Source organism: Nansenia antarctica, assembly GCF_963989245.1.
Source record: "Nansenia antarctica genome assembly, chromosome: 5".
NCBI classification, from domain to species: Eukaryota; Metazoa; Chordata; class Actinopteri; order Argentiniformes; family Microstomatidae; genus Nansenia; species Nansenia antarctica.
In genome coordinates this window covers 46797238-46811160 of record NC_137690.1, presented here as the reverse complement: position 1 = coordinate 46811160, position 13923 = coordinate 46797238, and the positions used below count along the sequence as shown (strand labels likewise).

The 13923-nt window shown below is 46.9% G+C and overlaps 3 protein-coding genes across 3 annotated transcripts in view; all 3 read right to left on the bottom strand.

Moving 5' to 3' along the window:
* The window catches only part of kpna4 (karyopherin alpha 4 (importin alpha 3)), a 30923-nt gene extending 28849 nt beyond the window's left edge, over positions 1 to 2074 (bottom strand). Inside the window, exon 1 of the mRNA XM_080531190.1 lies at positions 1917 to 2074. Within this exon, the coding sequence (XP_080387316.1) occupies positions 1917 to 1985 (69 nt within the window). The 5' untranslated portion in view covers positions 1986 to 2074. The remainder of the gene's footprint in view (positions 1 to 1916) is intronic.
* A 1457-nt stretch (positions 2075 to 3531) lies between these two features.
* On the bottom strand, positions 3532 to 5751 carry LOC308158056 (ADP-ribosylation factor-like protein 14; the record flags this gene model as incomplete). The annotated part of the gene is made up of 2 exons (XM_080531646.1): positions 3532 to 3849; positions 5434 to 5751. 2 exons carry the CDS (start codon positions 5749 to 5751, stop codon positions 3532 to 3534), a joined length of 636 nt encoding a protein of 211 aa, XP_080387772.1.
* A 4537-nt stretch (positions 5752 to 10288) lies between these two features.
* ppm1lb (protein phosphatase, Mg2+/Mn2+ dependent, 1Lb) overlaps positions 10289 to 13923 on the bottom strand; it is a gene marked incomplete at both ends in the record, with an annotated part of 62686 nt that continues 59051 nt past the window's right edge. The window contains 1 exon segment of the mRNA XM_080530692.1: positions 10289 to 10638. Coding sequence (XP_080386818.1) covers positions 10289 to 10638 — 350 coding nt within the window.

Sequence of the window (13923 nt, the reverse complement as noted above, 5' to 3'; positions counted from 1 at the left end):
TGCCACCCACAAACACTTTACAGTGTTTACAAACAGCTAGATTGCTGTTAAGGTTTCAGTTCCTCTCCTAGAACAGGTCAGATATATTAGTAAAAAAAATGTCCCTCATCACAGTCAAATTAGACAGTATCATATAGTTAGTGAGATTGGTAACAACAGTACAATATGTTTGTGTCCACTGAACAATGCCTTCTGCCCAGTGACAGAAAATATGTGAAATGTCTTCTGTATGTTAATAAATAAAGGTTTCCCAAAACAATGTGATCATTCATGCTGTGAATCGTTAGGTGGGGCATTTCTTTGACATATCATTGAGGGTTTTAACCAAAATAGCTGATTTCATATTTTCCTAATACATCGGCTTTAGGAACTTTCAATATGACTTGTGGTGGTCATCTTGTTTCGATTTCACTTAGCTGGTCATCTTCCGTGGGTCACAAAAAGCTAGATAAGGAGAACACTTATAAAAAGCTAGATAAGGAGAACACTTATAAATGTTTAACTAAAAGTATTTGAAAATAAACGGCTATGGACATGCTCAGTGCTCTGATGACACTTCACAAATATGCTCTTGTATTGTAAGAAATATTCGGAAAAGAACAATAATTCCGTATACAAGAATATGAAAACACTATGCGATGGTAGTTACACTACAGTTGTGTCTTAGCGCAAGGATAATATGTTTGGGATGCAATTTTGCTGATTTAGTCTGCCTATTCAGGTGAAAACACCAATAACTGATTTCTTAGAGGTTTGTGGACACTATGAACATGGCCATGTATTTTAGATTGACATCCTACATCTTACTAGTTCGTCACTTGTTTTGGAAAGTAGGTAGATGATGGACGATACTCGCCGAACCGGATAAAGATAGCTACGTCGATAGCTAACCTAACATCCTGGCTAACTATCACATTCACATGTACATCTGGCTGCTTTTCCCTTCCCAACTAACTGAACTAACCTCTCAACCACACTTGCCTGGGCTGACTTCTCTCATTTCTAGCTGGTTATTCAGCGAAGCGCTGGAAATGAATAGGGGCCCTGGACAACGTTAGCTAGCTAAGCTAAACTCCGCCATTGTTTTGACGAGCTGAGTGATAATCTGCAACATGCAATGATCACTAACCTAGTAGCCATCTAACCAGATAACAAAATAACTAGAACAACAAGTTACTCAACGTACGTCTTTACGGTCGGCAGCTTGGTCAGGGGTTTCATAATCCTATCTGCTATTGCGCCACAACGCGGTTCGGCACTTTTATGAACATGAGCAGCTACGCCGGGACGGGGGATGGGTGGAGGAGGGTGGCTGGGTTCCTGTTAGCTTCAAGCTAATCATCCAAACACTGATATAGTGAAGTAGAAATGGTTAGCTGGGTGGATTGTAGCTAAAGCTGGTTTAGCTAACTGGTGTCAGACTAGCTAGGCGGGTTACGTTACTAGTGATGCATCAAACACATTGATTTGGACTTGCCATCAACTAGATATATTTCTAGTATTATTTATTCAATCACAGCGTGTAAAGCAGCGTTAGCTAGCTAGCTAGCTAACAGGCAGAGTATGTCCCCGCCACGGCCCTGTGCTAGCAGGCTAGCCCCCTTAGCTTTGCGTGATCAAACGGGACAGAGAGAGGCGCTGCTATGCTAACTCGGTTAGCTAGGCTGCGTTGGGCGTTTCACATGTTGACGTTTGGGGTTTCACGGGTTGCTGAAACTCGGGTGGATGGCTTATATAACCTTGATCTAAACCACGATCAGGATCAGGCCTGGTTTGGTTTGTACTCGGGATGCAAAGTTTCCAGGTCCTGTAAAATTATAAACGACGTCACAGCGTTTAGCCGTTGACCGAAGCAGCGAAATAGCGCAGAGAAGAGACCACCTCGACGGTGAAATCGGTATATTAGTATACTTTACCTCCAAATCACGACCCTTGTTCTTGAAATTCTTCAGCCGCTGGTTGTCTAGTTTCTCGTTGTCAGCCATGTCAGCAATTTTGACGATAATTTTACTACCTTTTCTTGAAAGTGAATTAGCTAGCTAAAGCTATCAGTTACTACCGTAGTTCCCTTTTCGTTCAGTCGGTTCAGTTGCTTGTCTGTCCGCGGTGCATACTGGGAATGCCGGTGATTCAGGGTGCGTTCGTAAATTTGCTCAGAAACATCTGATCAGCACTCATGGAATGCCTCTTGTCCAATCAAATTACTTGGTCCCGTATGACGTTGAACCCAGTGTGCGCTCTGGTGCTCTCAGAGCAAGTTTACGAACGCAGCCAGAAGCAGCCTCGCTCTGGCGCGCGGGGAGGGAAGGGCGGGGGATTCCCCTCGTCGTTCATTGGTCATTGCGAAAGATGATTATACCTCTAGTCTAACCCTTTCATGAACCCACCTCTAGGGGACGCTGTGCACGGTGACATTTACATAGACCTAGATACATGTACGTAGTTACCTGTGTGTTGTTGTTGTTGTTGTTGTTGTTGTTGTTGTTGTTGTTGTTGTTTGTGTGTGCTTTATCTAGTCTGTTTTTGTTGTTGTACGAACTGTTGCTGTGAAATAAATTGCCTCTCTGAGGATATTCAAGTTTTCTAAATCTGAATCTGAATGTATTATGATTTCTTAATCAATGCATCAATAATTGTATCGTCAATTTATTATATCGTTATTTACCTGCTACCTGATGCCAAACATCTGACCAAATGACAGGATTAACCGTGGAATGATTGCATCCATTAACTATGAAATATGATTCATCTCAATTCACAAAATTGCCTGCAAAATCACTCAATTGCAACTGTAATATAAATTGCACTGTCCAAGTCATGGCACAGTCAATAATTCGATGTTTTTATTGCTTTATAAAACAATATATAGGTCTACAGCCATTTTTCATACATTAATCAAATATGAAGAGGAAATACAAGACAGATGTGTCAACGTCATATGGCACTTTTTAATAAACGTTCCTTAATGTAACAACACAATATCGTTCAATGTTCTACTGGTACCTTCTATTATTTATTATTTCTATTATGCTACTCTATTGTCTTTTTTCGTTCTTTTTTAAATAACTATTGCCATTTTCTCTTGTTGCTGCAATTTCGAGGAACTGAAACCTAAGAACGTTACTCTCTTATACTTGTAACAATAAACTTCATTCTGATTCGGATTCTGCAACAGAAACGTTGTGGAAGTTTCTCCCAGAGCTTCATCCCCACTGTGTTCCACTGTTCCACTGTGGACTGGGGGACCGAGTGGTCCAGTAGGGCGTTGTGTGTCCTCAACTGCCTTGCTCAAGGTTACCCTGCTCAACAGCACATCATTATAATCCAAGAGAGATTACCACACACCCTCGTTTATAACCAAGGCCACTGTACGGAGCCAACGCACATTTAATTCTGACCACATACCAGTGAAGACACCCTCTACTGCGTCCCAGTGGGACGCTGACAGACCCCTCAACGAGAGAGTGAATCAGCTGTGAATCAGGTAAGGAGTCGACAACTTCAAACCCGCTGACAATCAACCGATCGATCCTAGCCGTGGCGCAGGACTTCTTTAGCGGCCACCATCTTGGTGAGCGCCTTGGGGTTCAGCTGTTTCACGGTGTCTTTGATGTCCTCCTCGGTCTGCCTGAGGGAGGTCTTCAGCAGGTAGGCCACCCTCCTGAAGCCTTCCTCCAGGCCCGAGCCGCTCACCGCCGAACACGGCTGGACGAACCAGTCCCTGCAGCCGCACACCCTCCTCAGGTCGAACCTGTGGGTGATCTCGGCCGCGCCGGCCGCCCCGGGGAGATCCTGCTTGTTGGCTAGCACCACCAGGGGCACCCTCCTCAGGCTGGCGTTCCTCAGGACCTGGGGGTGGTGGAGGATAGCATGTTAGCATGTTAACATCAAGCGTGTCTCCTTAGAGAACCATGACCTTTTTGAACTATGAGCTTTGAACTACGAACTTTGAACTGTGAACTTTGAGAACACTTTAGGAGGACGACGACAGAACTTGAGGGGAAAGCCCCACGGCCCCTACATACATACACATACAGTACATAGTATACATACATACACATATACAGTACATACATACATACACATATACAGTACATACATACATACACATATACAGTACATACATACACATATACAGTACATACATACATACACATACAGTACATACATACATACACATATACAGTACATACATACACATATACAGTACATACATACATACATACACATATACAGTACATACATACACATATACAATACATACATACACATACAGTACATAGTATACATATATACACATATACAGTACATACATACATACACATATATAGTACATACACATATACAGTACATACACATATACAGTACATACATACACATATACAGTACATTCATACACATATACAGTACATACATACATACACATATACAGTACATACATACACATATACAGTACATACATACATACACATATACAGTACATACATACATACATACATACACATATACAGTACATACACATATACAGTACATACATACATACACATATACAGTACATACATATACAGTACATACATACACATATACAGTACATACATACATACACATATACAGTACATACATACATACACAGTTGTTACGTCCGTAGTGTGTGTAGTTCTGTGTTTTGTTTGTTTATTGTGTTCTCTCCCAGGTGATTGTCCTTCCTCCTACCAATTGCCATGGTGATGGCCTGATTGAGCACAGGTGTGCTCAATCATCAATCAACGGTGGAGGGAGGAGAAAAGCCTGGGAGAGACACAGTGACGGGGCCAGTGGGCCAGACTACAACTTGAGAGTTGTTTTGTGTTGGTTTTGTATTATGCAGCTGTAGTTTTGTAGGTTGTGTTTATTAGTCTTAGGTTCAGTGTTATTAGTCTTATTTGTAGTTTGATTAGTTAGAGTAGATTTCCACTAGGCCTATTAAGTTTCTTCCTTTATTCTTTATTACCATTAAATATTGGATACTCATTCGCTCTTTGTTTTTGATAGAGTAGTTTTGATTTGAGGAGTTTCACGGAAACCAGTTTTTGTTTATTCTAAAATAAATCTTGTTTATTTTACATTGCCGTTTCTCCTCTTATTCTTGTCCCCCCGGTTTTATTTAATTGTTACCCCCCCTAATCCCTAGACCATCTAGGGGGTCGTAACAACAGTACATACATACATACACATATACAGTACATACATATACACATACAGTACATACATACATACACATATACAGTACATACATGCATACATGTGCGTGTCTGTCTGTCTGTGTCTCTCTGTTTGTATCTCTGTCCACCCCCCCCCCACCTCATTTCTTCACAACATTCTACTTCCCCAAGCTTGCGTACTGTAGGCCTGTATATATACTGTAGGCCTGTATATATATATCGTGATTCTTACCTGATGGAGCTCCTTGCGAGCCTCGTCCAGCCTCCTCCGGTCCCAGCTGTCCACCACGAACACCAGGCCGGCCGTGCCCGGGTAGTGGTGTCCCCAGTGGGGGCGCATCCTCCTCTGCCCCCCCACGTCCCACACGGTGAGGCCCGGGCCCCTCTTCTGCGTCTCCAGCATCTCCACGTTGAAGCCCACGGTCGGCACGGTGACCACCGACTCGTTGTACTTCAGCTTGTAGAGCAGGGTGGACTTCCCCGCCCCGTCCAGGCCCAGCATCAGAACCATCTGGGCCTCTCGAGGGGATTTGGACCCTTGTCCACCCATCCGGTACTGAACTTGAACACAAGTCACCGGTAGTGGCTAGTCTGTCTGAAGAGGTCTTGCTGATCTTGTCTTGTCTGGTCGTCTGAACAGATAGAGATGGAGGCCTTCCTCGTCTTCGGTTATCTGGACAGATCTAGATCGGGTCCGGTTGTCTGCCTGAAAAGGTTCTCGTTTGACTTGTCTCTCTGTTATCTGAACAGATCTAGATTGGGTTACTCCTTTGTGTTGGCGAAGCTTCTTCCCGCAGCTAACAGTGTTGTCGCAGTTGTGTCTTTGTCTGTCGTGTCTGTCTTGTCTTGTCTTGTCTGTCTGTCTGTCTGTAGAACTAGCTCTTGCAGGATGCTAATGAGAATGGTTTAAGTACAGAGGAGGCAGACAGGACCCCTCCCCTCCTTCACGGTCGTAGTAGATTCCCCCCCTTCCCCCCCCCCCCGAGTCATGACGGGGCTTTCAGTAAGGCTTTTTATATTCCCTCTCTGACAGCGCAGGTTAGCGGAGCTCAAAGTCTCGGGTTCCTGTGGTGCCGCTGCCGAAGTGGAGTCAGGTCACACCTGCCTCAGACCGTCACATTTCACAGGAAGTCCTTATTTGGGCCTGAAGGGGTGGTGGTGGTGGTGGGGTTGGGGGGGGGCGTTGTGTTCGTCTGTGACAGCGTCTGTGACAGTCTCCCAGCAATGTCGTCAGCAGACTAGGTTTAGTACTGGGCCTCATTAGTCATCCAGGCCCGTGCGGTTTACGTCATTGTACGTAATTGATTTACAGTATCTTCTTGGCACCCGAAACAGAGTCAGCAAACATGGATTAAATGGATTTGGTGGTGGTCGCGGGGTAGATTCTAGAAACTTCCAGCAACAAGTGAGATTATGAGAAAATATATTTTCTCGTAAACTTGCTCATAGTCATAGTTGCTCATAGTAATGTGTTTCCCCATGTATATTGTATGTACAAATGTTTGTTTAATCACTAGAATAATGCAGTTGGATCCACTTGTGTACTAGTGTATATTGTAGAGAACAATCACTTGTGTATATAGGGCAGTTCAAGATCCATACCAGGAGACAAGGGTGAATGAAAACGATGGAGTATTCCGCTTAAGGGGTTATTCTGTGTTATACTGGTCCTATGTAGTATAACACAGAATAACCTCTTAAGATAGACCGGCCAATAATTGGGCCCAAATTCGGCTTTAATTTGATGACTGATGACTTTATCTCCTTGTCATGTGTGGTATGTTATTCTGAACTATGATCTGAGCATATCCACACAAAACTTCAAGGTGTTCAAACCATTACATTTTTGGCATTTAGCAGACGCCTTTATCCAAAGCGACTTACAACAAATACATTTGTCTGAGTAAGTGAATCATCTATCCATCAGTCATCCCAAGAAAAGTAATCTCTGCTCGGACCAGGGGCCATTGGCAGTCATAATGCTAGAATGATTTTGTTGTTGTTGTTGTTGTTGTTGTTAATATAAAGTCACCTATCAAACGACAACCTGTTTTTCTGATCCTCATATTTCTAATGCTATAAGAAGTTTAGTTTGGGTCTGGTTTTTAGACGGGACTTCAGCTGAGGAGGATGATAATGGAGCTTTCTTCTCCAGTAGGTACCAAGGAATCTCAATTACTGTGTATGTACCCTGGTCCACCAGGAGGGGGCGTGAGCAGACCACCAACCAGGTTGCTGGTGTCGGGATATCCTCACAGAACCGTCCGACACTTTCTCCGTCCAGTTTCTCCCGCTTACAACAATAAGACGCCCACAAAAGTTATATCTGTCATTTATCGTTTTATTTATTTTTTATCTTTAAAATTCACAGATTAATCTTTCTCTTTTTACAGTTTCTTAAATCAACAACAAACAAAACAAAAAAAACACAAACGCCACATAAACATTCTGCAACATACATTATTCGGGTAGAAGGTAAAATCAATAAATGCACATAAAAACATACTTAGGCCTATCTGGTAAACACTTTTTTTTGTGAGTGAATCAACCAAGGAGTTGGTGCGTTGCTTTATTCACCGTCTTATTTATAGGTTGAGGGGAAGGACGACACAGGGTAACAGTAGGCCTATGTACATTCATGTTACAATTGCTAGGCTGCGTTCGTAAATTCGTTCTCATAGCGCCGGAGCGCACACTGCGTTCAACGGCATAAAGGGACCAAGTCATTTGATTGGACAAGAGGCATTCCATGAGTGCTGATCAGATTCCCAGAGCGAGTTTACGAACGCAGCCATAGTCTCTCTCTGAGACTAATGGTATTCTACATGTGAGTTATCATGATATCTACATGGGATGTGCATGGTTCATATGTTCAACAACGTTACGTGAGAAACCGAGAGGTTCGTTTTGGCGACAAATTCATGAGAGGAAACCAATCGTTTAAAAAAAATAAAATTAAAAAAAATAAGGCAACAAGTACATATTTCATTCAAAGGCTTTTTTATGTCTTGAGTGACGGTTTACAGAGAGAGAAATGAACCAAACAACAGTAGGACATGTTAGGCAGTGGTGTGATGTCACCTGCCAGTGGATGTTCCACCCCGGACTAGGTCCTAGCTGGTCTAGGTGCTAACTGGTCTAGGTTCTGGACTAGGTCCTAGCTGGTCTAGGTCCTAGCTGGTCTAGGTTCTGGACTAGGTCCTAGCTGGTCTAGGTTCTGAACTAGGTCCTAGCTGGTCTAGGTCCTAGCTGGTCTAGGTTCTGGACTAGGTCCTAGCTGGTCTAGGTCCTAGCTGGTCTAGTTCCTAGCTGGTCTAGGTCCTAGCTGGTCTAGGTCCTAACTGGTCTAGTTCCTAACTAGTCTAGGTCCTAGCTCGTCTAGGTGCTAACTGGTCTAGTTCCTGGTCTACATCCTAGCTAGTCTAGGTCCTGGTCTAGGTCCTAGCTGGTCTAGTTCCTAGCTGGTCTAGGTCCTGGTCTAGGTGCTAACCGGTCTAGGTCCTAGCTGGTCTAGTTCCTAGCTGGTCTAGGTGCTAACTGGTCTAGGTCCTGGTCTAGTTCCTAGCTGGTCTAGGTCCTAGCTGGTCTAGTTCATAGCTGGTCTAGGTTGTAGCTGGTCTAGGTTCTAGCTGGTCTAGTTCCTAGCTGGTCTAGGTTCTAGCTGGTCTAGTTCCTAGCTGGTCTAGGTTCTAGCTGGTCTAGTTCCTAGCTGGTCTAGTTCCTGGTCTAGATCCTAGCTGGTCTACTTCCGAAAGACTACCGGCTTCCTAAGATTAAAATAAGAGATTTGATCTGAACTCCAATAGCACGACGACCACCTCTCCTGAGAACATGACTGTGTTAAGAGACTCTGATATGTTCTGAAGAAGAGTATATCTAACAAGACCCAACTGGACCTAGAACCAGACCAGTGCAATGCAATCGCGGACCAATCGTTCCTAGGTCAGGCTGCCTAGGGATGTGTGTTAGATGAAGCTACACTTCAGTTTAGTGTGCATGATACTCTAGGGATGGACCCAGACTGATGCTGTGGACACACGTTGATCATGTCATTAGTATTTTGGAGTTGTGAATCGAGAGTCAAAACCTCCTGCAGCTAGTCTAGGTTCTGTTCTGAGTGGTGCAGTCATCAGGGGACAAAATCAATGAAGAATCAATCAAGAACCGACATGTCAGAAGATCAGTGTGAGATAGTTAAGCATAATACACACACACGCACACACACACACACACACACACACGCAGACACACATGCAGACACGCGCACACACACACGCGCACACACACACACACACACACACACACACACACACACACACACACACACACACACACACACACACCTTAATAGGCAAGTAAGTATTTAGGGGCTGTGTACTGTGTACCGAATTCAATATGATGCACCTGTGGATACGATCCCACCAGACGGCCGAGCTAACCAAACAGGTGTCAAGTCACAGGCTAACCAATCAGGCGGTCCGACACAGGTGCCCAATGGACCAATAGGACAGCTGGATACATACGGGTACTCAGACGTATTATGGGGCCTAATCAGGTGGGCAAATGGGCTGATCAACGTTGATGGAAGAAAAATCGTGAAATCAGTGCATCTCTGTCGTCAACTGCAAAGGATGATGGGTCATATCGAGATCATTTGGGATTTGGATCAAAGTAACCAATCACGCTCTGGAGGTGACGCCAGCTTCAAAACACCTCACACACACACACACACACAACGGAGAAGTGAAGGGGTTAATGAGTGAGTGAGAATGAGCTGTCGTATGTATACTGTATGTGTGTGTGTGTGTTACGGGGGGGCGTTTGTTTAGTGTTTGGATCCCGTTGGTCGAACGTGTCGGTTCTGTTAATACCTCAGATAGAAACAGTTCTCGCTCCCCCCCCAAAAAACAGAGGGCTTGGGTTTTCTTTTCCCTCATCGTGTTCTCTTAGACCCTACGGGTAAATAATACGTACATATATTCATATACAATATAGATTCTCTCGCTTTCGGCCGCCGCGACGTCGGTGGGTTAGCGTCGGTTGGGGGCGGCGCGCGTTGGTCGGACGGGGGGGGGGACGGGGGGCGTCTACTTCTCCGCCGCCTTCCCGCCGCCCCCTTTAAACTTCACCACCATGACGGTGATGTTGTCGGGGCAACCGCGGTAGAAGGACTGCAGGACGATGCTCTTGGCGCCGAAGTGAGGCTCGTCCAAGCGCTCTTTGACGAAGCGGACCGCCTCCTCGTTGCTGAAGGCGTCCCAGAGGCCGTCGGACGCCAGGATCATGAACTCGGGCTGCAGCTTGTCCAGGTCGAAGGTCATCACGTCCGGGTCGGGGATCACCACGTTCAGGTGCTTCAGTGGGTAGTCGCCCAGGGAACGGGACATGGCCAGGATGCCCTGCACACGCCACGAACCGTTGAAGCTGATGAAGCCGCCTGGAGAGAGAGAGGGGGGAGAGAGGGGTGGGGGGGAGGGAGTAGAGAGAGAGAGAAAGTAGAGAGAGGGGGAGAGATAGAAAGAGGGGGGAGAGGGTGGAGAGGGAGGGAGCGAGGGGGGGGGGAAAGGAGGGGAGAGGGGGGGGGGAAGGAGGGGAGAGGGGGGGGGAAGGAGGGGAGAGGGGGGGAGAGAGGGGAGGGAGGGGAGAGAGGGGAGGGGGGAGAGGTGGGGGAGGGAGGAAGGGAGAGAGAGAGAGAAAGAGAGAAGATGAAGAGAAAGAACCAGGGAAAGGAGTGGAGGTGGTAGGGCAGAGAGGGTGAGGAGAGAGGGGGGGATGGACAAGAAAGGAAAAAGGGAGAAAAAGAAAGAGAGAGAGAGAGAGAGGGGGGGGGGAGAGAAGAAACAGACGTCCTTTTTAGGTAAAGTTGCTGAGTACAGAGATGAAAAGCATGATTGAGCTCTTCAGGCCATGAGAAGATCTATTCATCTCCATCTATGAGGCCTTTCACATGGAGGAGACACACACACACACACACACACACACACACCAGTGAAACAACACTGGAGGATCAGAGCCCCAAATGTGCTGTCATTGGTCCAGTGTCCTTTTACTGAGAGACAGGTTTGTGTTGGATACAAGTTTGGTTTACATACTGAGAGGACCGAGCCTTGCCTGTGTGTGTGTATCTGCGTGTGTGTGTGCATGTGTTTCTGTGTGTGTGTGTGTGGGGAGCATGGCGCGTTCTGGCCTGCAGAGGGAGCCAGGCTGTCGTTTGGAGGGGGTTAATGAGCTGATTACGGACAGGTGTCAGTGATCAGACTCGTTATCCCACTGGTCTCTAGAGAGAGAGAGAGAGAGAGACTGCTCAAAGCGAGGACAACCGACCCCGAAAGGGGGCGGAGTGAGTGCGGAGCAGACAGCCAAATCCCGAAAGGGGAATCAGCTGGGGGTGACGCGCTGGAGCAGCGCACACCAGCATTCAGCGACAGAACTCCATTCTCGCAACCTCTCCCCACACGTTTCTGCGTGTGTGTGTGTCTGCGTGTGTGTGTCCTCTGCAGAGGGATTACCAGATTACAGGCCAATTTCAAAGGAAGGTTTGTATTGGATACAAATTCGGTTTACATACTGAGAGGACCAAGCCTTGCCTGTGGGTGTGTGTGTTTGTGTGTGTCTGTGTGTGTGTGTGTGTGTGTGTGTATATGTATGTGTGCATGTGTGAATGTGTGTGTGTGTGTGTGTGTGTGTGTGTGTGTGTGTGTGTGAGTCCTCTGCAGAGAGATTACCAGATTACAGGCCAATTTCAAAGGAATCAGCAGGCAGGCAACTCGGCAGACAGGAAGGTCGACACTTTTCTGGTCTCTCTCCACATCCTGCCGGTGATGTCATCAACGACCACATCTGGACACACAACGCCTTGTGTCCTGCCCCTGAGAGCGTGACCGGGGTGAAGCGCGTTGCCGTAGCAACGACGACGATCTACAACGGTGTCATCTACACCACGTCTACACCACGTAGTGCCTTACGGTCAAGACGACTCTTCAAGTGCAATTCGTTTTTTTCTCTCTTTGGCTGCGTTTGTAAATTCTTCTGAGAGCGCCGGAGTGCACGCTGGGGTTCGACATCATACAAAGGGGACAAAGTCATTTGATTGGACATGAGGCATGAGGCGGCCCCTTTGTTTTGGACCCAAGACAGTAGCATGTATGGGTGTGGGTGTGTGTGTGGGTGTGTTAGCTAGCACTACCGACCACGCTAGCCAGGGGCGATGGTGAGCTATGGACCGCCACAGACATCATCATCATCATCATCATCGGTGGCAGTGGGGGGGGAAGTGAGGGGGGGAGTGAGGGGGCGTTCTAAGTGAGGATGTGTGACAGATCCGTTCCGCTCCGTTCCAGCCGATCTCTCAATAGACGCCTGGCTGTGCGTCACATGACATCACACAACACGGGGCTCTGTGTGTGTCTCGCCGAGAGCATTCCATCGCTGTGTGTGTGTGGGGGGAGGGGGGCAGTGTTTGTGTGTGTGTGTGTGTGTGTGTGTCAACTCTTCCTGTCCTTCCCCCCCTCTGACCTACACGTGGCAACCCGTGTCTCTGCATGTCTCGCTGACATTTCAACATGGATGTCAGCCCACCATCTCAAGCTCAACCTTAACAAGACTGTCTTCATCCCCGGGAAAGCCTGCCCTCTCCAATACTTCTCCATCACAGTGGAGAACTCTACTGTAACCCTCTCCCTGACAGCCAAAAACCTTGGAGTGATACAACCGCTTATCCTGTGCGGAGAACATCGCAGCGACAGCACGCTCCTGCAGATTCTTTCTTTACAACATCAGAAGGATACGACCATTCCTCACCAGAGAAGCAACGCAACTCTTGATCCAGTCACTGGTCACCGCCTTGATTACTGCAACGTACTCCTGCTGGGCTCCCTGCCTCCGCCATCAGACCTCTGCAGCTCATCCAGAACGCTGCTGCCCGTCTGATATTCAAACTCCCCAAATTCTCCCATGTCACCCCTCTCCTTCGCACCCTGCACTGGCTCCCGATAGCAGCTCGCATCAGATTCAAGACCCTGATGCTTGCATACCAGGCAGCTAAAGGGACAGCCCCTGCCTACCTGCAGGAAATGGTCACCCCCCAAACTCCAGCCCGTTCACTCCGCTCCTCCACCTCTGCTGGCCGACTGGCCCCACCACCTCTACACAGCAGTCATGCTGCCCGATCACGTCTCTTCGCGACACTGGCTCCCCGCTGGTGGAATGAGCTTCCCACGGCTGTCACAACTGCAGAGTCACTCCCATCTTCCGTCGGAGACTGAAGACCCACCTCTTCAGGTTACACCTTAACTGCTCCTCCTGAGACTTCTACTGCCCCCCAGCACTGCGTCTCCTGAAGACACCCGCTTTTTCCCCTTTACTGTGTCCCCTAAAACTTATATTGCCCCCCTTGTACTGTTTCTCTGTTTCTCCAGTGTCTATATATATACAAATAAAATAAAATCTAGGTTTAGAAGATGGTGATAGAAGGAAAAATCTATCACTGAGACTAGGGCTGCAACTAACGCTTATTTTGGTAGTCGACTAATCTGTCGATTATTTTTTCGATTAGTCGTGTGGCCGCGGCAGTGGCCGCGGGCTCCAGTGCATGTTGTACCTCACCTTCTCAAGTCTGCACACCTGTGAATGTCACCCTGTTGTCCAGTCTCTCAGGCTTAACATACGTTCCCATTGCAAATTCAAATAATGACTCATGAAATATTTGAATTTGGACCTTCCA